Source organism: Callorhinus ursinus, unplaced genomic scaffold (assembly GCF_003265705.2).
Source record: "Callorhinus ursinus isolate GAN/ISIS: 27379988/994484 unplaced genomic scaffold, GSC_fseal_2.0 scaffold1, whole genome shotgun sequence".
NCBI lineage: Eukaryota > Metazoa > Chordata > Mammalia > Carnivora > Otariidae > Callorhinus > Callorhinus ursinus.
In genome coordinates, this window is record NW_027397063.1 from 122,507,280 (window position 1) to 122,534,439 (window position 27,160).

Genomic DNA, 27,160 nt, shown 5'->3' on the forward strand with positions numbered 1-27,160 from the left:
GGAGAAGAAGGAGAAGAAGGAGAAGGAAGAAGAAAGAAGAAGAAAGAAGAAAGAAGAAGGAAGAGAGAAGAAAGAAGAAGAAGAAGAAGAAAATGCCTTCTCTCTGACTCCGAGGGCTACTTGGATGTTGGAGTGAATGTGTCATTTGAAAACGCTTTAAAGTGAATCTGAGCATCCAGTTGGGCAGGTGCCCAGCACACCACCCACTCCTCCAGTCACCGCTCTCCCCTACCTGCCAGTCAGTCCTCGGGACCACCTCCTAATCTCTCTTCACCCCCCCACCCACTCCTCTTGTCCCCACTGCCACTCCCTCAGCAGAGGCCACTTCCACCCCTTGCCTGATGACTGCAACGGCTTCCAAATGGGTTTCTCCTTCCCCAGTTTTACCCCTTTCATTCTCCTCCATTGTAAACCCAGAGCAGGCTTCCAGAATGTGAATTTGATCATGTCACCCATCCTCTTCCCACCTTAAAAACCTTCAGCATTCTTGAGAAAGCTAGACTCCACAGTCCAAGACCTAAGATCTTTAGTCATCTGGCCTCCACTTACTTCTCCCAAAGATCGCACTCCAACCAAAATGAACTGCCTACATCTTCCTATATATGCAATGTTGTCTCCAGGTTCTGAACCTCCCATAGGCTGTCCTGAAAAGACCATCTCCTTCCACCATCAATCTTCTGCCTGGCTAACTCCAAATACACCTACAGATCTCAGGTCTTCCTCAACACACACACCCTTCCAACAAGAGTGGGGGCTACCATGTCCCTTTTATGACCATCATGCTAGCATCAAGTCCTACAATCACCTGGTTCTTCATTTGTAAGAGATTTGAACCAATCTAGACTAGTGGATTAGAGTAATGCTATGGGCTGATTGTGTCCCTTCAAAAGTCCAACCCCAGTGTTAGACTATCTGGAGTAAATAATTAAAATTAAATGAGGTCTTAAGAGTGAGGCTTTAGGGCGCCTGGGTGGCTCAGTTGGTTAAGCGACTGCCTTCGGCTCAGGTCATGATCCTGGAGTCCTGGGATCAAGTCCCGCATCGGGCTCCCTGCTCAGTGGGGAGTCTGCTTCTCCCTCTGACCCTCTTCCCTCTCGTGCTCTCTCTCTCTTTCAAATAAATAAATAAATAAATATTTAAAAAAAAAAAAAGAGTGAAGCTTTAATCTGATAGGATTAATGTCCTTATAAGAAGAGACATGACAGGGGCGCCTGGGTGGCTCAGTCGGTTAAGGTCTGCCTCCAGCTCAGGTCATGATCCCAGGGTCCTGGGATCGAGCCTCGTGTCGGGCTCTCTGCTCAGCAGGGAGCCTGCTTCTCCCTCTCCCTCTGTCTGCCACTCTGCCTGTTTATATGCTTGCTCTCTCTCTCTCTGTCAAATAAAATAAATAAAATCTTAAAAAAAAAAAAAAGAAGAGACAGGAGAGAGCTCACTCTCTGTCCCTCTCTCTCAGCCATGTGAGGACACAGCCAGAAGGCAGCCATCCGCAAGCCAGGAAAAGGGCTCTCACCAGGACCCAACCATGCCGGCCCTCTGAGCTCAGTCTTTTCAGCCTCCAGAACTGTGAGAAAATAGATATCTGTGGTTTAAGCTGCCCAGTCTGGAGTATTTTGTTATGGCAGCAGGGCTAACTAAGGCAACTGGGAATACCTCTTGTCTGGTTCACCCATATGTCCTCAGGACACAACATCTGGCCTCCAGTCAATATTCAGTAAATATCTGTGGAATCAATGAATTGTCATCTTACGGTCCCTACTGGACCCATGGGCAAACTTTCATAATAAAAATGGCACACTAATCTGAATTAGAGATGCAGATTCAGACCTGGAACCAAGTTATCCTCCCTCAAAGACAGACTAGAGAAGCATGGCCCCATAGAACTTACTATGGCGTCAGACATGGTTTCTACCTGTGCTGTCCAATATGGCAGCCACCACCCACATGCGGCGGTTAAGCGCTTGAAACGTGGCGAGTGTGAGACAGGAGTTGAATTTTTAATTTTATTTAATTTTAATTATTACATTTAAACAGCCACATGGCTGGTGGCTCCTGTACAGCACAGCAGAGGACTAGATGTTTTGAGCAAAATCAAGCCCTGGGCACTAACCTCATTACGCAGGCCACTCCCTGTGCCAACCGTCCCTGGCACCAAACACATATAAAACACAACTGATTCTCATGCAGCTGACACAGGTAGCTTTCAAGTGGTATTAGAGGGGCCTGGCGCAGAGAAGCTGGCAAAATATGTACAAAAGGGATAATGAGGCACCATTTTGCAGAGATTGTGGCACTTTATAGGCCTCCATCTGTGATGAAACCCACCAAAGGGCAGGTTCATCCCTTGGTGACCAGACTTAACTAAAATTTAAGACCCAATAAAATCACTCAGAATTGAGATTTTTGGCAGGTTATGTGCTTCACTTTGAGAATCCTGCTGCTTTTCACCTCAGTCAGCCCAACAAGTGAGGTTGCGTGTTCCAATATCATCCACAGTAGCACTGAGCTCTGAGTAAGGGTAAAACAGAACAGTGCAAACTCTGATTCTGACTTCCGTAAAAGTGCACATGTCCCCTTCCTGCCTAAGCCACCAGGTGGAAGGGGCCCACACCCTTTTCCCCAACTTGTGATTTGTTAGTTAGACGAGCATTTTCTCCATGAGAAAGAAATCTATCAAGTGCTACTTAAAAATCTTCTATGGCCAAAACTGTATGGAAAAGGAATAGCCTCATGCCCCTCTACATGATACCACAAACTTTCTAACAAGAATATTCTATTTGGTGGTAATGCCTATTTGTCTAGCACCTTGCCGTTTATGAGGCACAAGAGCTCTGGGGCCCAAGAGATCAAAGTTCAAATTCCACCCCAGTCACTTCCTAGCACTGCATCTTCAGAAAAGTTACTTAAGTTCTCTGACTGTTGGTTACCCATCTGCAGAAAAGGAATGTGTGTACCCATATACCTCCCTGGGTTTCTGTGAGAATAAAATGACATAAGAAGCCGCACAAATATGAATGTTAATTTATAATAGCCCAAACAGAAACGACCCAAATGTCCATCAACATGTGAATGTATAAACAAACTGTGGGACATCCACACAGGAGAATACTACTCAGCCATAAAATAAGAACGAACTACTACACACAAAACAACACAAATGGGGCACCTGGGTGGCTCAGTAGGTTAAGCGTCTGCCTTTAGCTCAGGTCATGATCCTGGCATCCCAGGATAGAGCCCCACATCGGGCTCCCTGCTCGGCGAGGAGTCTGCTTCTCCCTCTCCCTCTGCCCCTCCTCCCCACTCGTGCTCTCTCTCTCTCAAATAAACAAGTAAAGATCTTTCAAAAAATTTAGAACAACACAAATGAATCTCAAAATAAGTAAGCTGAGTGGAAAAAGCCAGACCAAAAAAAGTATGTACCACATGAGTCCATTTATAGAAAATCCTAGAAAATAAAATCAATGATGGAAAGCATATCATTGGTTGTCTGGGGACAGAGAGCTAGGAAAAAGGAGGGATAACAAAGGAGCACGAAGAAACTTTGTGGGAGACGGAAATGTTTTGCATCTTGATTAGGTCATGGTTTCCTGGGTTTGAACACTTAAATACGTGCAGTGTAATGTGCTTAAATTATATTTCCATAAAGTTGAAAAAGCTGGGAAGACATAACGCACCATCACAGGACTGAGCGCATAGTAGGCTCTCAACAAATGCTGGCTCCATTCTGGAGCCATAGTAAACGACCCCACTAGAACTTCTGGAAAAGAATTCGACAGGCTGCCAGGGAAGCAAGTCAGCCTATGTAACACTTACTTTGGTGTACTAGAACCCAGATACGTAGGACACGCTCTCCTCAGCTAAAAAGTGTGAACGAGGAAGACGCACAGAAAGATGAGCAAGGCTTGATCTTTGCCCTCAAGGAAACACAAATACGTTTAATGTATGATGTAATAAAAGTGTCATAAGGACGGTACTGACAAATGGCAGACATGCAGAAGAGAGTAATGACGATGGGATGGATATTGGGAAGGAACAGTTTCCGGTGGGTGGGACTCTGGCAAGCAGTGAGGGGTGGGGCGGGCCCTGTGCAGAAAGAGTGGAAGCTGGGATGGGGGTGGGGGGCACAGCCCACTGTCCTCCAAGGCAGGAGTGGGGAGGGGGGGTCCACAAAGGGCAAGGCTGAGCTGGGGAAGGCCCTGAGCACCAGGTAGACTCTCCACTGCATTTTTCCAAGCGAACCAGCCAAAGGGTTTGGCATCATCAGATTTGTGTTTTATACAAATAGGTGCCATCTAGAGGGCCATCTGGCAATTTATCAAGAGTCCTGACATTCATATCTTTCAACTCAGTAATTCCTGAGGATATAATCAAAAATGCACACAAAGATTTATGGACAGCGCTGCTTATCACAGCATTATTTATAATAGCCCAAAGCCTGAAATAACTTAAATGTCCAATAAAAGAAGACCATTAAATAAATTATGGTATGTGGAGTGATTAAATCATATGCAGCCATTAAATCATATTTTGAGAACATATGGAACGACAGGGTACTGCTTCACCGTACAATGTTAAGCTGCAAAAAAGCAGGACACAAAAATATACATTAAGTATTCATTCAACAAATATTTATTGATTATCTACTATGTGCCAGGCACTGTTCAAAGTATTGAGAGTACAGCAGAGGGTAAAACAGACACAACCCTGCACTCGTTAGAGGAATCCTACCTTCTAATGAAAGACGGCAGACTACAAATAAGGCAACAAATAACAATAGGTGGAATATACAGCATGTTAGATGATAGGGAGCGTTATGGAGAAAATCAAGAGCACAAAGGGATGAGAAGTCAGGGCGTAGGTAGAAATTGCAAATAGGTGGTTAGGGCAGGTTTCACAGAAAAGGGGGAGTGAAGGGTTTGAGCCAAGGTTATCTCTGGGAGGACTTCCAGGCAGAGGAAACAAGCAGTGCAAAGGCCCCGAGGAGACCTGGAGAGCTCAAGAAACAGCAAGGCTGAAATGGCAGAACACGCAGGACAAAGATCTGGAGGATGAGGGTGGAGAGTAGCTGGTGCCTCTCAGGGTGAGGGGAGCCACTGCAGGGCTTTGAGCAGAAGAGTGACATGATCTCTAGGGGGAAAGGAAGAAACAAGGAGATCAGCTGGGATTTGTCTGGCGTTTTCCTTGCTTTTTTATAATGGAGGTACGTTCATTTCATAATCAGAAACAAAAAAGGTAGTTCAATCAAAGAAAGCACAGTGCAGCAAGGCAGTGTGGGTGCTCTGACCAGGTCGCAAGGCAGCAGACAAACAAATCAGGAAGTGAGGGAGGTAACTCAGGTGTCCGTGACAGAGCAGTGAGTACACAGAGGAGGGCACAGGTTCATGGAGGTCTCTGTGAGCAAAACGTACTCTTCTTAATAATAAATATAACCGTGATGCAGAAAAAAATACTTCTATATATATTCTCATATATATATATACATATGAGAAAAAGAATCCCCCTGTATTCTCAGCTTCCTAACAATATTTAACACGTTGGCATATTTCCTTGCACTCTCTTTTCCTATACATACTTTGGTTTTCTCCATCATTCTACAAAGCCTAGACTGTTGCAGGCACTCAAATGTTCACCAAACAAGTAACGGGTGACCAAATGCTCCCAATCATTTTGCATACAGATTTGCTCATGTTACATCAGCTACGTTACAAGCATTTTCAGAAGCAGTTTCAATAGGCTTGGGTGACACAATGGAAATCGTGGGCACGGAGAAGGCATGGTCACAGATGACGAAGGTGTCAAGTCCGTTTGAGAGGACGGTGGTGACATTATGCACCCAGGGCACCAGCAGGAAGCCAATCTGATGAGGAAGACACTGGGCTCAGTGTGGTGGACGTGGGGGACGTGTAGGGGCACACAGAACATCCCTGCAGAGACGCCCAGCCGGCCATGTGTCTCAGGGCTCAAGAGGCAGTGGGAGGCTCGGCGCAAGGTGGTCACAGCAGGAACAGGAGTGGATGTAACACTAGCTGCCCCATGACGTGCTGGCCTCCTGCTAAGAGCTTCTCAGACCCTTCCTCCTCTAGTCTCCCCAGCTGCCCTGCGAGGCGGGTATTCATGTGCCCATTCGACAGAAGCCCAGCCCCTCCACAGCAGAGCCGGACTCAAACCCCCAAATATGAGCACTTCCCCACGAATTCTCTTCTCTGTTAATAGGAACTTAAAATATACCCGGCAGCCCAGGGACAAAGTGGCAAGGTGCCTGAGTCAGTTAGCACTCGTGTTTGTGTGCAACTTCTAGGGACTGCCCCCTACACCAAAAGAATGATCTTTCCTCTTCTGAAGACATATTTTATGTTTTCTTACTTATAATTACAGTCTGTTGAGGTTTTGTTGCTGTCGTTTTTTCATGTGTGTGAGCCTTCTCTCGCACTAGATAAGAGGCTCCAGGAAACCAGGACACACGGCACGATCTCCCCACAGCATCAGCCCAATACTGTGCACACAGTCGTGCTCAGCAAATGCTCTGGGTGAAAAGGCTATCGCTTGCCAGTCACCCCAGGGCTACTGCGACACTGTGAGTGAGGTGACCCGGACACCCTGCAGCTCAGATGAGGCAAAGTCAAGCCCAGATGGACAAGCACTCTTGAAAGAGGCCAGACAATAGGCAGGTAAATTTAGGTGGACAGGCACGTTAATAGAAGATAAGGCAAATTTGCCTTTTTGCACATGGCTTGCTACAATACAGAGTCTGCAAACTAGTTGGCCCATGGGCCAAACGCAGCCCACCCCCATGTCTGTACTAGTTGACTCACACCTGGTTTTAACTTGCTACAATATAAATTAGTTGCTATCTTTTAAAAAGTGAAGAGTTCCACATAAAAATCTGGATTTCTGTAAGCAGTACCTTTTCGAAGGCCCATCTTTTCCCGTTCCCCATAGCCCCCCAACCCAACCCTGCTCACCTCCCCCGCCCCACCAGCCCTGCCCCAGGGTGGGAGGGGACCTCGGGCACAGGGCTGGGTCTGAGCTCACAGGCCACCAGGAGCTCTGGCCGCCTGTACTCACCAGCACTCAGGGTTGTGAACTCCAGGAAGCGGTATTCGTAGGACACATCAATCTTGGTCTCCACCTGAGGCCTCTTTAAAGTCGAATAGATATTTCCAGGCCGTTTGTCATCGCGTTTCTCCAACTTGTTCAATCCGCAACCCATTTCAGCAGCTGCCAGCAGAAACCAAAAAAAAAGGACAAGGAGAGCGATTTTTTTTTCTGAGATTTTTTTTTTAAACACCACAGTATAAAAGACCCCGTATTTCCCTGAAGACTACATGAAGGACCTCAGCCTTTATGCAACCCAGAGCATAATTCAGTGTCTGACCTGAACATGGCGGAACTACACTCAGGACCCAGGCTGGTTTCTCCTTCTGTGAGGAAACCATTACCAGCCACCCCACACTTCTATAATGACACCAAAAGCATACCTGTCGTCTCTCTTTTTTTCCCCCATCTGAGGAAAATAATACCTCAGAGTGCCTCAGTTCCACTCTAATCTGTACACATGATTAAAAAATGAGTTCTTAAAAGCAATATGGTGCATTATGGTGACAGACCATCTGAAAAGAAAAAACAAAACAAGAGACGTGTCACTTTTGCTGTGGTTGCTAAGAGAGAATACGGTAAGTTGTTGGTACAATTTCCAAACTCCAACAGTAATTATTTAGACAGGAATTTATATTCATAAAACATCTCTAAAAGTAGACAGTGGTATTTTTATGGGCCTCATCTAAAAGTCCCCCTTTTATTCTTTTTGAGACCAAACCACAGGAAATAATAGTATGCTTCCATGTTCTTAGAGAGTCATTTTAGACCAAGATGAAGACTGGTTGAACACTAATAGCAGGGCCAGAGAAACTGGAAGCAGAAACCCACGTGTATTAGAGCGAAGATCTGTGGCGACAGTTTGAAAGAAAAATGGAGAAATGTTAGGATAATGTGCATATTAGGGTGGGCTCAGCTCCCAGCCTTTCCAGGGATTAAAAACAATGAGGGTTCTCTGTTTATTTAGGCAGAATGACATTCATGAAGTGACTTTTTATCCACTCTCCAGACTTCAGCAGAAGATATTTTCCTTTTGTGCATGGAGCATGACCAATACTTCCCCCTTCTCTGGGGTACCAGAGCTGCCATCAGAACATATTTCACAAAAATATGAACTGGCCAAGAATATCACAAACAGAAACGTGGTGACCGCTTCCTTTTAGAGATAAGAATTTCCTTTTGCTTAATCCATTCACAAGGTGCCCAGCTTCCTAAGGCAAACTGGCAAGCTCCAGAAAAAACAAAATGAACCTCAAAAAAGCAATAAGTGTGGGGGGGGAGGGGAGCAGTGGAAGAGGGTGGTGTCATGACAACCAGGCTATACTTTTCAGTAATTAAAAAAAGTCTGGAAGGATGGATGAGAACAGGAAGGCTTACTTATGCCTTAATAAGGGAACATTAGTGTCCAAAGGGCCAGGGCAGACATGATTTATGTGCAATCTGCATGAACTGATTACTTGTAAAATACTCTGTAGTTCTGCAGATAGAACAGCTGATATATACAGAGGCTGCATATTTAACTACGAAAAAGCAAGCCGAGTGGCACCTGCTGAAGCTAAGCAGAAGAGAAGTGGACAGGAAGGCTCCTGTGTACTGGGGAACAGGTGACCCGGCAAGATGAGCACTGTCACCACCAGAACAGAACTGGAAATAACCCAGAGGCTCACCAAGTAAGTCACTTGTACACCCAGTTCCCTAAGAAAGACTGTTTGGGGCTCTCAAAAAAAGAAACCTCTCCCTCGAAAATCCTCCCATTCTTGTTATCCTATTAGGTAAATTCTAGCATTAGAGACTCGTTCCTTTGAAATCAGAATCACTCTCCCTCAGGATCTCCTTTGAAACCACAAATATCTCTACAGGAAGGGCAATGAACGAAGCTTATGGTAGCCACTAACACTTTAGTATGATTTAATATCTTCTATAAAGGATAGGTTCCCTGACAACAGAGAAAAAAGGAGAGGAGTATCAGGATGAGTACAAAAACTCAGAAAAAAGTTAAGGAGGTGGGAGGAGGTAGGGGATGGCGTGCCAAGAAGCATCAGAAAAACTCTCCCAATTTATAACCTGGAGTTTAAGGTTTCACTCAGATTGTCCCAAACTTGAGGTCTCTGCCCAAGTTCACCCCGAAGGGCACTGTTCTTGTCTCCCAGGACACGACAAGGTTCTGGGTAAGTCATGCATATGATCTGACACAGAAAAAATAAATAGTACCAGCAGCCAGCAGCAAAATTGTAGTATCGGTGAATCCTCAAGATCTCAAACTTAAGGAAGGATTCATTTCTTTGGAATACGTGCAACCCTGGTTAAGCAACTGCTTTTATAGCACGACTCTCTCTAGGAAGGCAGACAAATGAAGCAGCTGTGAGCCAATAAAACCTTAGCATGAGGGGCGCCTGCGTGGCTCAGTCAGTTAAGCGGCAGCCTTCAGCTCAGGTCATGCTGGGATCGAGTCCCACATGGGCCTCCCTGCTCCGCGGGGAGCCTGCCTCTCCCTCTGCCTGCTCCTCCTGCTCATGCTCGCTCTCTGTCAAATAAATAAATAAATAAACAAATAAAATCTTAAAAACAAAAACCAAACAAACAAACAAAAAACCCTTAGCGTGAGTCTGTTCCTCTTATTCTTTTGTGGTGAGGGCCCTACCTTACTCACTCCCGGCACACCTGTGTTCCTTTTAGTTCCTTCCTGCGTTCTTCTACCAACCCCCACCCCTGTCAAAAAGTAAAGATTTTCATATCATTCTAAAAATAGCTATTACAGTCCCTACTGTGCTCAAACAAGAAAGATCTAGCTTACAAAAGGGGGAAAAGTAAGATAGAACGGTACCTAACATTACTGTTTACTATGTGAAGTTCCCAGGCTCATGCTAGAATCCCACTAGAAACTTGGGGCAAGGGATGGGTACGGGCCTTTGAGGGCAGTGAGAGGTGGGAGGCAGAGGGAAGAGGAGAGGGCACGGCTTTGCCTGATGCAGGCATTTGGTGCACATTCCCTCAGACATTCAGGGACTGTCTGTCTCAGGGGAAGCACATCTCCCTCAGGAGTCAAGGCCTCTAGTGGGGCAGAAGGTAAACGGTAAGGATAATGGTTTTGAAATATGCCCCCCAAATCCTTTGACACTTCTGCCATTGAAAGGTGGGGTCTACATCACCTCCCCTGAGTCTGGGCTCCATGGCTGCCTGACCAATACAATACAGAGGAATGACACAGTGCCAGCTTCTGGACCTGGGCCTTAAGACATCAGGAACACCAACTTCTTGATCCTTGGGCTGCCTGTTCTTGGATCCCAGCCACCATGCCATGAGGAAGCCCAAGCAGCCCCAAAGGGAGGCCCATGTGGACAGGAACCGACAGCCAGCACCAACTTGCCAGCCATCTTGCCAGTGAGCCATCTTGGAAATTGAGCCTCTGCCTCAGTCAAGACACTGACACCATGTGAGGCAGAGACAAGCTGTTTCCACCAAACCCTGCCAAAACTGCAGATCCCTGAGCAAAATACACCATTGTTTGTTTTAAGCCTCTAAGTTTTGGCATGATTCATCATGCAGTATGTAACTCATTCACCAAGTTTGTTCAAAATGACCATGGCTTGCTGCCTCCTCGGGAGAACACCAGCCGAGATTGCCTGCATTTAGGGGCCCTGCTTTAGCCATTCACCCTCTGAAGGGCACTTGGGCTGTTTCCAGTTGATTATGAATAAAGTGGCTATAAACACTCACACAGAGGCTTTTATGAGGACATAAGTTTTCATTTCTCTAGGGTAACACCTGGGAGTGGGATTGCTAGGTTGTGTGGTATAAGTGCAGGGGTCCTGTCAAACGAATGAGGCTTCTCTTTCCACATTCACGGTGGCCAGATGCTGACTGCAGGAGAGGCATGGCGGAAGGTGAGACCCTTCAAGAGACTGATCGATTAGCCCCGCCACCTCCTGCTCACTCTGGGGCATCAGCTCCCTGGGCAGAATCATGAGAGCGGTGCTATTCATGACTCCTTCTCCTTTAGTTGTTGCCTGTTTCTATAAAGGACACACGCTAAAAATCACTTGTGCGTGATGAGATTCTCCCGGTGCTTTATCTATGGTCCATCCAACCCCCACAGCTCTGCCCTTCCATATTCCCAGTCACCCCACACTGACACCTAATGTAAATCAAGTTACTCGTTTTATGTGTGAGTGGATCACTGGATCAGCTTTGATTATCTGACAGTCGTACAGGAGGCTTTTCTCTTTTGTTTCTACCTCTGTCTTCCCAGAATACAACCCAGCACCCATGGGTATGCGTCTCTCTAGCATTAAGGGACCAAGAAAAACCTTCCAAGAGTTCTTCAAAGGTAAAGCAAAAAGAGGAAGTCTTTCCCCATTCCTGTGGCGAGACTGTGGGGAAAGAGCCAAAATAAACATACAGTTCTCTAGCAGAAATCGGCCAAAAGTAATTAGGAACTGGAGGCTGATTATGGAGGAAAATAAGGTAATCACCGGGAGGTTGAGACCCTGGCTGCAAAGGAGAGGACGTTAGAGATTGCAAATGACCAGAAAGCAGAGAGCCCTCAGATGGTGAGGTTCTGAAACATCAGTTCTTTCCAAATCAAGCCTAGCGTGAGGCGTGTCTTTGAGACACCGCGGCCCAGCTTCATGCAGAAACTGTCAGCTCCGTGAGAGAGGGAACTTTTCCAAATTCATGCATACGTGCATGCATTCATTCAGCACACATTTATTAAGGTCTGCTTTAAATCAGGTCCTCAATTAGGAAAGATAAAAATGGGAAGACCAGGCCCTGCTCTTAAGGAAATCGGAGGTGAAAGAAGGAGAAAGACAGTGAACAGATGTACATGGTGCAGTGGGGCGGGCTGTTCTGGGAGTCTGGGCACAGTGCGGGACATTCAGAGAAAACCCCTGTGATAGAAAACAGACCCGGTTCCAGAAGAAGCTGATCAGCAAGGGTGCATGATGTCCTGTGTCATTTTCAATGTTGAAATCTTTAACTTTTTATTTTAAAGTATTTCTGATTTGTTTCTGAAATGCTTCCCATGATGCTCATAAGACACTGGAAAACCACTTCAGAAAGGATCACCTCCTTAAAAGATTATTTTTCAGCTCGTGTTTCTAAAACTTCAGTTTAAAGGTTCATTTTTACTACCAACTAGCGTACATGCATTTAAATAATGGGGTCAATAAATGTAGTTATATTTCCAAATACATATTAGTTTCATTAAGGGTGAGTCCTCATTTACCACACTTGCTGCTAATCTGTGGCAGACTGTAAAGCTAATTTTAACGATTGCCAACAGCTCATGACAAGCAACCAGAGATGGGGCAATTATATGCAATGATGCTGGATCAGCTGGCAAATTTATTTTTTATTTCTGCATTCAAGTTCCGTATTTGAAGCCTCGAGCATGTTTATTACATCACTCAGTCACCCAAAGTAAGAACTGATGATCCAAATTAAGACATTTTTACATGACAGGAACATCTCTCTTAACCCAGAAATGTAAATGAAAACTTGAAAATTCAAATGCTATCAAGTCTTGATATCCTACAAACATAGTCTAAGACAGAAACCCAAGGATAACTAAAATTTACCCATTGAGGGACTGGGCTAAGTAAGTGAAGGGGATTAAGAGGTACAAACTCCCAGCTATAAAATAAGAAAGGCAGAGAGATGAAAATACAGTCCAGAATATACTTAATGACATTGTAATAACACTGTGTGGTGCCTACACTTATTGTGTTGAGCACTGAGTAAAGTCTAGAATTGTCAAATCACTGTGTTGTACGCCGGAAACTAACATAACACTGTACACATCAACTATACTTCAATAAGAAAAATTTACCTGTTCAAAGTGTTCCTGATTTGATGCCAAGTATAAAGAACAATCTATACGAAACAATATTATTTGTATGGTGCTACTTCTTCTAAGTGAGTGTGTATATAAATATAAATTATATAGTAATATATTACATATATATTTTATGTGTGTGTGTATACACAGTCTCTTTGTATCTGGCAAGATAAAGAGCACAATGTTCCCAGAAATTTCCTCCAGGTCATGAGATGATGGGTGACCCTCTCTTTATGGTTTTCTGTATTTTTCAAGTTTTCTGTGCTGCACATACCTTATTTTCTTCACTGAAAACAGTAAGAGGTATGATAGCCAGCCTCCAAGATGACCCTCCATAATCCTTGCAGAATTCACGGGTGGTCTCCACCCGCAGTGAACAGGGCTAAGCCGTGAGGCCAGGAGGGCACTGAGTGTGATTTCCAAGGCTGGGTTACAGCAGCCTTGTGGGCTCTCCCTTGCTCTCTCCTGGATCCCTCACTCTGGGAACAGCCAGCTGCCACAGTCTAAGGACACCCTATTAACCCTGTGGAGAAGTCCCAGGACAGGGAACTGAGGCCTCCACCCAACAGCCAACACTGTTGGCTAGCTCAACACCCACGTGGAAGCAGATCCGTCAGCCCCAGAATGGCCTCCAGCCCAGCCAGAATCTTGACCACAACCTGTTGAGGCACCCCAGGTCAGAACCACCCAGCCAAGCTGCTTCTGGATTTCTAACCCACAGAAACCCTGTGAGATGATAAATGTTTATTGTCATTTCTGGCTGCCAAGATCCGGAGTAATTTGTTACAGAGCAAAAGATAAGGAATACAAGGGGTGTTTACGTTACCAAAGGAAAACACTTGCTTACTATCCCCTCCTCCCCACATCTCAGTCAGGGTCTGATCCAGACCACCTCTCTGCCTTCCCACAGTCCCCATCACAAACACCCTTAACTAAACACAGCTCCCTTTCAGAAGAACCTGCTGCTCAAAGTGTGGTCCTCAGACCAGCAGCACCAGACTTCCTGGGAGCCTGTGAGAAATCCAGAATCCCAGGCCCTCCCAGGCCTGCTGAACCAGAATCTACATTTTAATGACAAGTGATTCACTGAAGTTGGAGCAGTGGTACAGTTTGAGAAACCCTGGGTCATGGCAGTGGTCCTCAACCTTGGTTGCATATTGGAATCATCTGGAGACCTATTTAAAGGTCCTGATACCCAGGCATTTGGGGGTGGGGCCTGATCATCAATATTTTGGAAAAACCCAAGTGATTCTAACTAGCAGCCAGAGGTGAAAATCAACAATTTAGGAGCAAGCTCCGTTTTCTCCACTCTGAACCCTCTCCAGTCTCGGATCTTTCTTAAGTCTCCTAGCCAGGGCTAAGAACCCCAGTCGAGAACATGGCCCTGCTGACCCCTTTGATTCCACCCCCATCTCTTGAACCTCTTTGTACCTCAGATGCCCTCTTCCCACCTCCGTGCTGTCCTCCCAAACACAGGTGCACCCCTAAATTTCTATCCCCAGCCCTCCTTCTGTCTCACTCTCTTAAAATCATTTTCAGTATAGGGGCGCCTGGGTGGCTCAGTTGGTTGAGCCTCCAACTCTTGGTTTCGGCTCAGGTCATGATCTCAGTGTCGGGAGACTGAGCGCCGCATCAGGCTCCATGCTGAGCACAGAGTCTGTTGGAGAGTCTCTCCCTGCCCCTCTGCTCCCCACCCCTCTGCTCATGCTCTCTCTCTCTCTCTCAAATAAATAAAATCTTTAAAAAAAAATAATTTTCAGCATAAGCCATTTCAGACATACAGATTAGGACAGAAAATGAGACATCTATGTACCCATCAGCAAGATTTAACAAATGCTTATATTTTACTTTATTTGCTTCACATCTTGTATATTTGAAGAAATGAGACTTTTTGGATGCAGCCCCCATGCCCTTCCTTTCTTCCCTCTTCCATCCCTGCTTGTACTCTTTCACGATCTACCTGTGACAATACATGGCAGAGGTTTGAGACTTTCCACTTCCTGGCACCTTTAGCGTCTCGGTACGTTGTTCACGGCACCCCTAGGCTAAAAGCTATACTTACAGTTCCACTTATTACGTTGTTCACGGCACCCCTAGGCTAAAAGCTATACTTACAGTTCCACTTATTAAGCAGTTCAGTCTAAACAACGTAACAATTATTTATGTCCAAACAACTTATTAGCCTTTTGAAAAAAACAACAGTACATAAAAATTGAAAGAATAAACCTTTTTCTTTCATTCCTGAGTCACCACAAGTACTAATGGGATGTGTGCATCTCCTGGGCACTGCACAACTTCTCAAACCTTGGAATCATGCTGGACACCACCACCTTCATTTCCTGTTCCACTAGGTGGTGTCTTAGCAACCACCCAAAAGGCAGCTGCCCAGAGATATGAAGTCATCAAAAAGAAGGCAGGGCTAACGGTGGTACCTCAAACTACCCCAAGATGGCAGGTAGTGTTGTCTAACATGTCAAGTACCACTGTGTTCCCCTCAGAAACGTTAAAAAAAAAAAAAAAAAAGCCCTTCTGCCCCAGCCTCGTGAGGTGGCTGTGGCGCCTTGGGGTGCCTTAGTAATGGAGTTTGGGAACCTCCAACACGTGGTACTGTTGAGTATACTCAAAAAAGTTACATAAATGCTATCGTCTCCCCTGTTAGCCCTCATATCCCCTTTCATGGGCTCTGCTTTACCTGTTCTGGGCAAAAACCTTCCAGTCTCCCTCCCAAACTGGTAAACTCCAGATGAACACGCCCAAGGACCCGTTTCAACATCTTCACCTAGAATTTTCCTGAAATTCCTGATGAATGTGCTCCAAAGAGAACTCAACGCCTTGCCCATCAAGGCCTATTCTTCCTCCCGTGTTCCTTGCTTCCGTGGGTAGTACCCCCGTCCTTGTAACATCCAGGCTCAAAACACCAAGCATCAGCCTGCTCCTGCCACTGTCGTCACCACTGCTGTTGGCCTGGCGCTGGGTGCTGGTAGAGGCCCTTACTGCCACCACTTCATTCCCCATGCTGACCCGCCCTCTTAGGACCGTCAGAGGCCTTCCTGCCTCTGGTTTCCCTTGGTCTCTCACCCACTAATTCCTAGCGCCAGGCTAATGCCAGATTAACCATTCTGTGCCACCCACGTGGCTCAAAGAGCATAAGAAACATACGCTGCCCAGTTTGGAGTCCTTAGCCTCCATCCACCCCATCCCCCTCCTCCCGGGTCTCTGGCTGTTCCTCTTCCTGTACACTGGAGTCAGGCTGCAGGAAGACAGTGCTCCCTTCGGTACACACTAAGCACTCTCCAGACACCATTCCTTTGGGGCACCTCAAGCGTGCCCCCCACTGGACACTCCTTTCCCTTCCATCTCGACCCTCTGTATTAGGGCTGTTCAGAGAAACTTCTAGAAGCAAGAGGACAGCGTGTGGGTAGATACCTCTATAGAGAGAAGGCAGGGCAGATTTGTTTTAAGAAACTGACTGATGTGACTGTGGGAGCTGGCAAGGCGGAAATCTGCAGGGCGGGCCAGCAGGTCAGAGACCTATGGAAGCACTGATGTTACAGTCTTGAATCCTAAGGCAGTCTGGAGGCAGGATTCCTTCTTCCTCGGGAGACCTCAGTGTTTTCTCTTAAGTCCTTCAACTGATTGGGTGAGGCCCACCCACATTATGCCAAATACTCTGCTTTACTCAGTCTCCTGATTTAAATGTTAATCACGTTAAAAAAGAAAAATAACCCACACCAACACCAAGATGTGTTTGACCAAAAACTGGGTACCATGGCCTAGTCAAGTTGACACATAAAATTACCCATCACACTCTCCTTTATTAAGCATTTACTGCATGCAAAGCATTATTCTAAATGCTGAAGATACCAAAGTGATGCAAAAAGCCAAAAAAAAAAAAAAAAAAAAAAAAGAAAAAGGAACAACCCTGCCCTGTAGGATTTTGTCTTCAGGAGCAGACAAACAGACAATGCACAAATAAAAATAATAAAGGAAATTCAATTTTAAAAAGTATGTCGAATAGAGAAAAATAAGGCAGGGAGGAGGGAGAGCAAGCACGGGGTAAGACGATGCAATATTTAAAATTCTTTTTTAAAAGATTTTTTATTCTATTTATTTGACAGAGGGAGCACAAGCACGGGGCACAGCAGAGGGAGAGGGAGAAGCAGGCTCCCCGACGAACAGGGAGCCGGATGTGGGGCTCGATCCCAGGACCCTGAGATCATGACCTGAGCCGAAGGCAGACGCTTAACGACTGAGCCACCCAGGCGTCCCAACGATGCAATATTTAAAAACAGGATGATCAGGGAAGGCCTCACCCAGGCGGTGATGTTAAAAAGACCATGGGATAAGCAGGGGATGGTGTACCGGGAAAGATGGAAACAAGTGCAAGGTTCCAGAACCTGCCTGGGGAAGAGTGGTGGCTGCAGGTGACACATGAAATCAGAGAGGCGGGGGAAGCAGGTTGTACGGGCTGTGCAGATGGTGGTAAGGACTCTGGCTTTACCCTGAGATGGGAGCCCCTTGAGTGTTTCAAGCCAAGTGCAGACATGGTCACTCTGGCCATGATTGTGGAAATTGGGAGACCAGATAATGATGGGGTTATGAGCAATGATCAAGTTCTGGATATATTTTAAAAGCAGAAAATGAGATTTATTGGTAGTTTGGAAATAGGGTATGAGAAAAAGAGGGCATCCAAGACATGTCTAGGGTTTGTGACCTGAGCAACTGAAAGGCTGGAGTAGCCCCCTTCCGAGCTGGGGATGACTATGGGAGGAAGACAGGAGCTTATTTTAGATGTACTAACTCCATCGGGGTGGGCAGCTGCTGGGACCAGTCCTGAGCTCAAGGGAGAGCTCTGGAGCTTTTGGTAATGCCTCATCTGCTCATGTGACAGCCAACTTCCCAAAGGTAGCAATCATGTCTTTTTCATCCCCAACAGCAACTATTCCAACACCCCGCCCCAACAGATGCACTATTTATTTATTTATTTATTTATTTATTTATTTATTTATTTATTTAGAGAGCACGCACACATGAGCAGGGGAAGGGGCAGAGGGAGAGGGAGAATCTCAAGCAGACTCCACACTGAGCATGAAGTACGATGCGGGGTTCGATCTCATGACCCCGAGATCATGACCTGAGCCGGAATCCAGAGTTGGATGATCAACCAACTGAGCCAGGCAGGCGCCCCTAGATGCACAGTAAATACCTACTAAACCAACATCCTTCAGGACTAGGACAGACACTTATTATCTGGTAAAGGATGGAAATTCTGGAATATTTGGAATATCTGCCTGTCTCTCTCAGGTTCACCTTCTTAACAGCATAGCACAGCGGTTGGCTGCACAAGTTCTGGAGCCAGAGTGCCTAGGTTCAAATCCCAGTGTCTCTATTTCCTAACTCTGTGACTTCGAGGAAGCCGCTCAACCTCAGGTTTCCCAATTATAATATGGGGGTATCCCCAAAAATCCACTGGCAGGGTGAGGATTAAATAAATTAATACTAAACAGGGCTTAGAAGAGCCCTGACACATAGAAAAAGTAGTATAAATGTTAACTATTATTAGAAATATTACCAGTAATTACTTGTTACACACTGTAAAGATTATTTTTGACCTGCCTATGGCCATAATTACACCACACAGCAAAGGGTGCTTATCCGGTGTCCCAAAACAGTGGAAAAGGTCCAAAAGCCCTTTCTAAGTTACAGAAGAGTTTAAATGAACAATCTGATTTCTTGTACTTTACATTTTCAAAATTTGCCAATACATGATTGGTCACATTCCATTAACCAGAGTCTGTGATTAACCACCTCTCCTCTTATCCAACTTTATGAATGAGGTCTATTATAATAGTTTCTTCAAACTTAGGAATTTGGGAGCTATTCCATAAAACCTGAAGGATTGCCCAAGAAGTACTTCCTCAGGGTGAAATACAAAGTAAGAAATTTCAAAACACACACACACACATTCATGTACACATGAATGGAAGTTGATAATCCTCTGCAAGAAATAAATGTTGACAATCGAGGGGGTCTGCCTATAGAACAACAAAATGGGATATTGTAGTTATAAAAGCCAAAGAAAGTTGTCACTGAAGTGCAGCTGGCTTCCTGGTTGAAAAAGTGTGGCAACATCCAACACAGTTTCATAAAGTCGCTTAAGAGTTGGTCTGGGCTCCTGGGTGGCTCAGTAGGTTAAGCATCTGTCTTCAGCTCAGGTCATGATCCCAGGGTCCTGGGACAGGACAGCATGGGGCTCCCTGCTCAGCGGGGAGCCGGCTTCTTCCTCTTCCTCTGCCCCTCCCCCCACTCGTTTTCTCTCTCTCTCTCTCTCTAAGAAATAAATAAAAGACTTTTTAAAAAACGAAAGAGGGGCGCCTGGGTGGCTCAGTCGTTAAGCATCTGCCTTCGGCTCAGGTCATGATTCCAGGTCCTGGGATTGAGCCCCACATCGGGCTCCCTGCTCGGCGGGAAGCCTGCTTCTCCCTCTCCCATTCCCACTGCTTGTGTTCCCTCTCTCGCTGTGTCTCTCTCTGCCAAATAAATAGATAAAATCTTAAAAAAAATGAAAGAAAGAGTTGGTCAGTATCAGACGAGCTGGGCAAAACACACCACTGGCTGGTGTTGGTGCCCCATGACACCTGAGGGCTGAGTCCTCTCTCCTCTGAACCACAGAAGAGGGGCAAGCCAAGGCACCATACCAGCCACCCGCCTTGTCCTGTGGTACCAGGGCACGGAAGCCGCCGGGCCCCCTCCAGCACTCCTTACACACCACTAGGGCAGTCAGACCCAGCAAAACTCCAAAGCGAAGCACTTGATACCCCAAATAGTGTCTCCTCCATCTCAGTCTTGGCAGGTAGCCATCAGGCATAGAATGTGACCTGATTTTCTAGCTCTTTGGTTCTGGCCCCGCTGAGAGTCGATTCTTCTTCCTGAATTCAGCCCAGGTGGGGAGTAAGTCACACAAATGCATATTTAAAAGCTCAACCGAATTCTTATTTGGAGAGCAAGGAATTAACAGGGCTCAAGCAGTGGCCATCACTTGCCTGCTGTACGGATCTTTTCACAGAAAGCATCCTGGTAAAATATGCAATGATAATAACGAAAGCCCCTTTGGGGGCCCAGGAGTAAAGGGAAACTCAAATTTATGTCAAAAACTGAATGTGAATGGGAGAAAAGATCACACGCAGGCAAAACCTTTAAAAGGTAAACATAAAAGAAATGTCTGGCTAAATGTATCTCTTTGTCAGTGAAAAATAACCTAAGCCTTAGCCAAGTGTGTTGCCAATTCTTCAGCTGAAGGAAAAGAGAGAGCTTACTATAGAGTAAACAGGACTTTCAGCCATGATGAAAATACTCGGCCTCTGCACAATCCAAGGCCCCGGCCAATAACCACATGTGGCTCTAGGGCACTTGAAATGTGGCTAGTGGGACTGAGGAGCCGAATTCTTTCATTTTAATTCATTTTACATTAAGTGTAAGTACCCACAGGTAGGTGGTGGCCAAGGTGTGGGACCACTCGGCTACAGACACTCAAACTCAACAGTTGGCAAACATCTTTCTTTTCCCCCAGTGAAACTAAAATCACAGTCAACCAACAATATCTTAAATTGTCACCAAAATAGTTAGTATCTCGATACAGGCCCCGGCTGCCCCAACCTCAGAAAAACAGAAGTGATTCCAGTGTGTCATTTCTTGCCGCGTGGGTGTGCCTATCCGGTTTTCGTGTCTATCACTCTCTATGGCTTCATGGAAGCCATTTGGAAATCTGTGCTTGTAGACGTATTCTCATTTGTGAAACCAGAACGTCACAGTCTCTTCCCTATGTCTAGGAAACATGAAAAAATGAACTTAGGGCAAGTTACTTAACCCCGCTAAGCTTCGGTTTCCTCGAGGCTAAAGTGCAGATAAGAGTAGAACATGCCTCTCCTGAGGATTAAATTCAAAGAATGCATGTAAAGTGCCTCACAGTGCCAGGCCAAGGGCAAGCACTCGGCAAGTAGCTACAATTATTATTTTGTTAATAACAATAGTGAAATCTGTAATAAAATAAGAACGGTGCTACTAAAATAGAAGTTGACAGTCGGCAAGTTTTCTAGGCCAAAACACTCTGAACCTGCTTCCAAGGCTATGGTAAAGTAGCCTCTAGAGAAATACATCTTGGGGACATCTTGGCACTCACGGTCAACCCCCAGATGGGCAATCACCCCGTCAGGTACCATGAGTCACCAGAATCGTTCAGCTGAGACTTAACTGTGCTCCTACTCTGTGGCTGTCAGATCACAACAGTTCCCAAACACAGGGCAAAGACGTGAGACTCTGTCTTCTGACCCCACCGAGACACCTTGGCCAGAAGCAAGTATTTCATTCTGGGGTCCCACACTGTCCAGGAGGCTCCATTCCTGTTTCCTGAATCAGTCAAGGCCAGATTCAGCGGCGGGTCCACAGAATGGGACCAAAGGGTAAGGGGACCTGAGGGGACCTGGCCCGTTTTCTCAGCCAGGACAACGAGAGCATGTCGACAGGTCATGTTTCTCACTGACAGGCCAAATCACTTTAACAGGAAAGCTGTTTTCTGAGCCTTCAAAAAAGCCAAATCTGATCTGCCTCGCAAAGCAAACACAACCCGCTTTCCGCAGGCAGCTGTGCAAGCCGGTGAAATCCAATGGGAATCTCCTCCACCAAGTTCACATCAGCCAGACCAATACGTCAGAAATCCCCCAGGAGTGGTGAAGCAGAAGTGTGGTGGAATTCTGTGGGGTTTCGGGGTTATTTTTTCTTTATATAGAAAGCACTCAATCAATCTTCTTTCACAACCAAGGGTACATTCCCCTGTGGAATTCCCTTCTCTGAAGATCTCTACAAGTAAAATATTTGTCTGATCATCTGCAATAATTTAAATGTAAACTCACTCACTGGCGGAGTCAGGGATTTCTCACAACTCCTCCACCTATAAAAACAACGTGCTTTGGACTGTCTCAGGTATCCAATTTCTGTACCCCTCTAGCCCCAAAACACTGGCCAAGCCACGCCCTTGACTTTGGGATAAGAAAACAGGGTTGTCGTATCTGGAATCTTGTACTTGTATTCTTTGCTGGTGGCACTGTAAAAATGGTACAACCATGTTGGAGAAAGATCCAGCAGCTTCTTATAAGGTTCACATACACCTCTTCTATGACCTAATGATTCTGCTTCTAGGCATTTACCCACGAGAAATGAGAACATATGTCCCTAGGAAGACTTGTACACAAATATTCATAGCAGCTTCATTCACAATACTCCCCCCACACTGGGACTAACTCATGTGTCCATCAGCGGGGGAAATACATTAACAAACTGTGGTATGGACATATCCTGAAATATATAATTCAGCAATTAAAAAAAAAGCCCAAAATACTGATATATAAAACATGGATGAATCTCAAAACTATGCTGAGTAGAAGAAGCTTTACACAACACCATAGAACTCCATTTATAGGAATTTAAGCACAGACTAAACTAACAGTGAGAAACAATCAGCATTTGTTGCCCCTGAAAGAGGGGCAGGGACTGACCGGGAATGGGGATGAGGAACTTTCTGAGGTGATGGTAATATTCTCTATCTTGATAGCAACTAAGGTTACACAGGTGTGCACATCTATCAAAACATTATGCAACTATTACCCTCAAGATTTGTGCATTTCACTCTATGCATACACATTTTACCTTAAGAAAATCGTGAACATATATTGAACTCTGAATAATAACAAGGGCACTGAAACACTTAGGAGTGACCTGTGCCAATGTCTGTAATTTGCTTTAAAGTGCATAAAACAATAGGTTGGGACTTACTGATGGATGGGACTTAAGTTGGGAATTAAGATGGATAGAGGGATGAATAAATCGACAGATGTTTAATAAAGCCAGTACTGCTAAATTACACTCTAGATATGGGTATTTGGGGGTTACTGTTTTTGCAACTTTCTTATATTTTTAGAAATGAGATAGGTGGGGAAAGAGTCATAATACCCATTCTTTAGCCCACCAAGTTAGAAATTTGGCAAGACACCCATGCCCACCAAGCCATGGGCCCACATAGTTTCAATTCTGCAGAGAAGTGAAGATTGGAAGAACACAAGTAGCTTTACAGGAACTCTCATCACTCATGCCAAAGATTTTCTGCCTGTTTCCCTACAGACAAAGCAATTATTTGAATGGAAGCCAAAAATTCCTGCTCAAGAGGGAGAAAAAGAACTCATTCCCAATTTGTTCTCTTTCAATTCCTGCACCAATCTATTAGCTAACTGCACAACACTCCACTTCCATTTGCCCCGTGTCCATTAAGTCAAAAGACTAACAAAGAAAAACCAACCCAGCGACCTGAATACAGAGGATGAGGTCCCAGTTCTCAGGACCAGAAACCCTGCTGAAGGCAAAAGAGGATGCAGAGTCAGTCTGAGGTTAAAGTGATTTCACTGAGGTTAGCACACACGCACGCACCAAAGAGCCCCAAACAGCTTGTTGCTTAACCCCTCTGTGGGGTTTGGTGACATCTGGGGTCACTTGAACTTTGTAGGGAATTCAGCTGTTTAGAGGTACAAATTAGGAATCCCGGCAGCCAGGGACACGTGGGGTGCTCAGCATGCCCTACCCACAGGCCCAGAGGTCGCTCACATTACCCCCGCCTTCCTTCCTGGCAGGGCCTCTCTTAGCCTGAGATGATACAGGATGGCAGGGCCTGGAAGACGCCTAGCCTGACTGAGCGCTCAGCATCTGAAAACAGCTATACCAATTACAAGAAAGGACTGTTGCTGGAAACCCAGGGCAGGCACTCAAATTTGGCATTTGTGCCAGACTTTAAAAATATATATATACTTTTTGTTTGTTTGTTTTTAAGTCCCCCAACAAACTCACTGCCACCACCCAGTGTCCCTGGGGACCACCCACAACCACATAGGGCAGCTAAGCATGAGCAACCGGAGGCAGTAGGAAGCGCGCCTGGGTCTAGCACTTTTGGCTTCCACGCGGTTTTCGCTGCCAAGACCGCGATATCCCGGGTCAAGGGCACGGGCCCTGGGGGGGGGGGGGGGGGGGGGGAGGAGTGTTGCATGCCTGACAATCGTGTTTTCTGAAATGTACGCCGCCACCACCCCGCCATGGCCCAGACCTACCCTGGCGTCCCTTGAGCCTGGGAAAGTGGGTTAGGATGAGGAAAGAAATCCCCTTACATAAGGGGAGATGCCGTTTTCAGTGCCGGGGACTCCCTGCGCCCAGGGTCTCTGTGCCTCCGGTGGCTGCGGTGCTTCCTCTGGACGCGCGGCAGGTCTGCTCCCATCTATCTAGCACCCCTGCGCCAGCAACAAACCCACCTCCCAGGGCGCACGCAGAAGGGCAGCTGGGAGCCGCCTCCCACTCCCCACCCCCCGCCCCACCCCGGCCTCCCGCCCTCCTGAACCCGTACTCCGTGCCCAGCTCCTGCCTGATCTTTGCCAAGGACCCCCTGCAGCAGTGTCCCAGACCCACCTGTAGCCTCAAAGCTTCCCCTCTGCTTCCCTCTTTGGCGCCCCCGAGCCCGCAGAGCCCGCGACCCCTAACAAACTGCTCTAGGTGCCTCTCCCCAGAGCGTGCCAGGGATGATTTTTTTCCCCCCCAGAAAAGTTGGCCAAGACCGCTGCGTGCGGTGGATCGGCGCCGACTCCATCCAACCCGGGCGGGGGATGCGGTGGTGGGGGCGGTGGCCCTCTGGCAGCCCCGGCAACCTGCAAGGAGGCGCCACGCGGGGCTCCTCCGGTCCGCCGCGGTCGGGGTCCGCGGGGCCAGATGGCCGGGCCTGTGCCCGCCTACACCCCAAGTCCTGCCGCGCGCCCACCTACCGTTGGGAACTGGCTGAGGAGAAGGCGCCGGCGCGGGCTCCCTGACACAGCGTGTTCCGTCCCGGGAGGAAAGTTTGTGCCATACAACGCAGGCGGCGCGGGGAAGGCGTGGGCGCCAGTGGGTGGGGGCGGGAAGCGGCGGCGCGGCGCGCTCGGGTGTCCGTCCCTCCCGCGATCTGGGCGTCAGTCCCTCCGCGGAGCCCGCGGCCGCCGCGCTCCCGCTCGCTGCGCCTTGAGCCTGGCGCGCTCCGGCTCCAGCCCCGACGCGCCCCCGCCGCCGCCGCGCGTCCGCCGGCTACACTTCCTCTTCCTCTGAACTCATGTGCAAAATATGCTGCGCTGCATCTTCTGGGGAGCCGCCGGCCCCTGACCGCCGCCGCGGGAGCAGCGGGTCCTCCCCGCGCCCCTGGGCGCCCTGCACCTCCTCGACGCCCCGCGCCGCTGCCTCCACGCGGCGGGCCACCTGCGCGCCGCACACGCTGCACCCCGCGGGCGACCCTCGCTGCCCCTCCGCGCAGAGGTCGGAGGCTCTGGGATCCACCCTCTCGACCCCTCCTAACCAAGGGAGTGCACGTAGGGCACCAGGTGCCCTCAAAATTTGAGCCAGGGTTCTGGATGGTGACTGCCACCAAGGGGCTGATGGCTGAGGGTGTGGGAGGATAATTTAGAGGGGGCCGGTCCTCCTTCCCATTACACAGGCGGGTCACCCCCCCACCCCCCCTCCGTCTAAGTTATTTACTGAGTTGGTGATTAACGAAAGAGAGGGATAATGCCACCAGCTCCTTGCCACACCCTATTCCACCTACTTCAGGTATCCAGAAGGTTTGTGATCTGGGGAACCATCTTGGCCTGCAACTTTAGGTTGCCCAAGGAGACAATTATATAAATAAAGCACCAGGGCAGGGCTGACTTAGTAAAGTAAAAACGTGAGGCAGAGAGCCCGTTAAAAAGTATTTTTTTTCTTGGAACTTTTTAAACAAAGCAAAATTACAGTGTAGGGGTTAAAAGCAGGAATCCCAGAGCCAGTTAGGGTTGGTCTTACTCCCCGTGTGATTTGGGTAAGTGCCTTAACTGCTCAGGGCCTGTTTCCTCCTTTGTTAAATAGCACTTCCTCGTGGGATTTATGTGTAAAGTGTTAAGGAACCACTCTATAACTTAGCTACTATCATTATTATTATCAATATTATAAGAGGACCGCAACAAGACAGCTAACATAATCTAATTAATTATCTACATTTTCTGGTTGGGCAAAGAGGGGGCATTAGAGCCCAGAGAGGGGTGGGCTGGTTTCGGGCCCCAACAGTGTTTTAATGAGGTCCTTCTGGTACTAATAACCACCTCCCAGGGGGTAAGGAAGAGCTATTTTGTCTTCAGGAATTCCTGTTTCACACAGGATTCTCTCAGAGATTTTCTTATTTTCTTTTTCTGTAGCCATCCCAGTTATGCGTTCCTCCCTCCTGTGCCCAACACCATTCTTGTTTGTGTTTTGTGTTTTGTTCCTTTCCCTTTCCAGCTCACCACTTGCCAGCATCACTCACCACCACCGATTCCAGTCTCCCCAGCTCGCTCTCCTTGGCTTGCCCTCTGAGAGAAAATAGTAAGACCAGGTGACAGCCCAGGTCCAGGTTCAAACCAAAGTGTGTGGGGACAAGGGTCCAGTGGCACAACCCTGGTTTTGAACGCCCACCTATGAGGCCAGAAGGAGGGATGGATGGATCTTTATGTCATTTATCTGCCAAGGCCTTGAGTTTTGCAAGTCAGGGCCCATCCGAAATCTTTCTGATCCTTTCTAATCTTTACCTCAGAAAAAAAGTAACTTTTATAGGTGTTAATCAGAAGTTCACAAGTAAACACGGAGTATTTAAATGAAGATAAAGAGAAAAGAGGGAAAATGCAGCGTAACCTGGCTATGGTTGGGGGAAAAGGTTTGATTTCTTTTAAGCAAATCATTTTCACTCTATAAATTTTTGCACATAGTTTTTTTTTTTTTAACACCTGATCATTGGGGTTAATAAATTATTCTGATTGTTTCCATTTTCTTCCACTCGACATTTTCCTGAGTACTAACGATGTGTAAATGTCTGAAATGTCTTTTTTTCCCTGCTTGGATCTGCCTTTTTTTAGGGTTTTCTAGAATTCTCCACCTTTCCCCCTAGATATTCTGACACTTCCTACCTGATACGTAGTAGATGATCAATAAACATCTATGGAATGAATGGATGAGTCATTAACATTCAGATCTTTCAAGGCTCTGTGTAACCTCCATTGAACAATTGTCTGAAATATTCTAGTTCTCTTTCACCTGGAATACCCAATGAGGAGTCAACATTGGGTTCATTTGTGCTGTGTAGAGGTCAACCTTGATTTTCCACTTGGCTGC

The 27,160-nt window shown here is 46.8% G+C and overlaps 1 protein-coding gene across 3 annotated transcripts in view; it reads right to left on the reverse strand.

Moving 5' to 3' along the window:
* RFTN1 (raftlin, lipid raft linker 1) overlaps nt 1-25,053 on the reverse strand; it is a 204,180-nt gene extending 179,127 nt beyond the window's left edge. The window contains exons 1-3 of one of the 3 annotated variants that reach the window (XM_025882649.2): nt 24,781-24,894; nt 7,476-7,607; nt 7,063-7,215 (exon numbers count right to left, since the gene is read on the reverse strand). In XM_025882649.2, coding sequence (XP_025738434.1) covers nt 7,063-7,207 — 145 coding nt within the window. In that variant the 5' untranslated portion in view covers nt 7,208-7,215; nt 7,476-7,607; nt 24,781-24,894. Of the gene's footprint in view, nt 1-7,062; nt 7,216-7,475; nt 7,608-24,078; nt 24,221-24,780 lie in introns of those variants that run through there. The other 2 variants (XM_025882664.2, XM_025882657.2) reach the window with 2 other exon arrangements.
* Between the last annotated feature and the right edge of the window lie 2,107 nt (nt 25,054-27,160).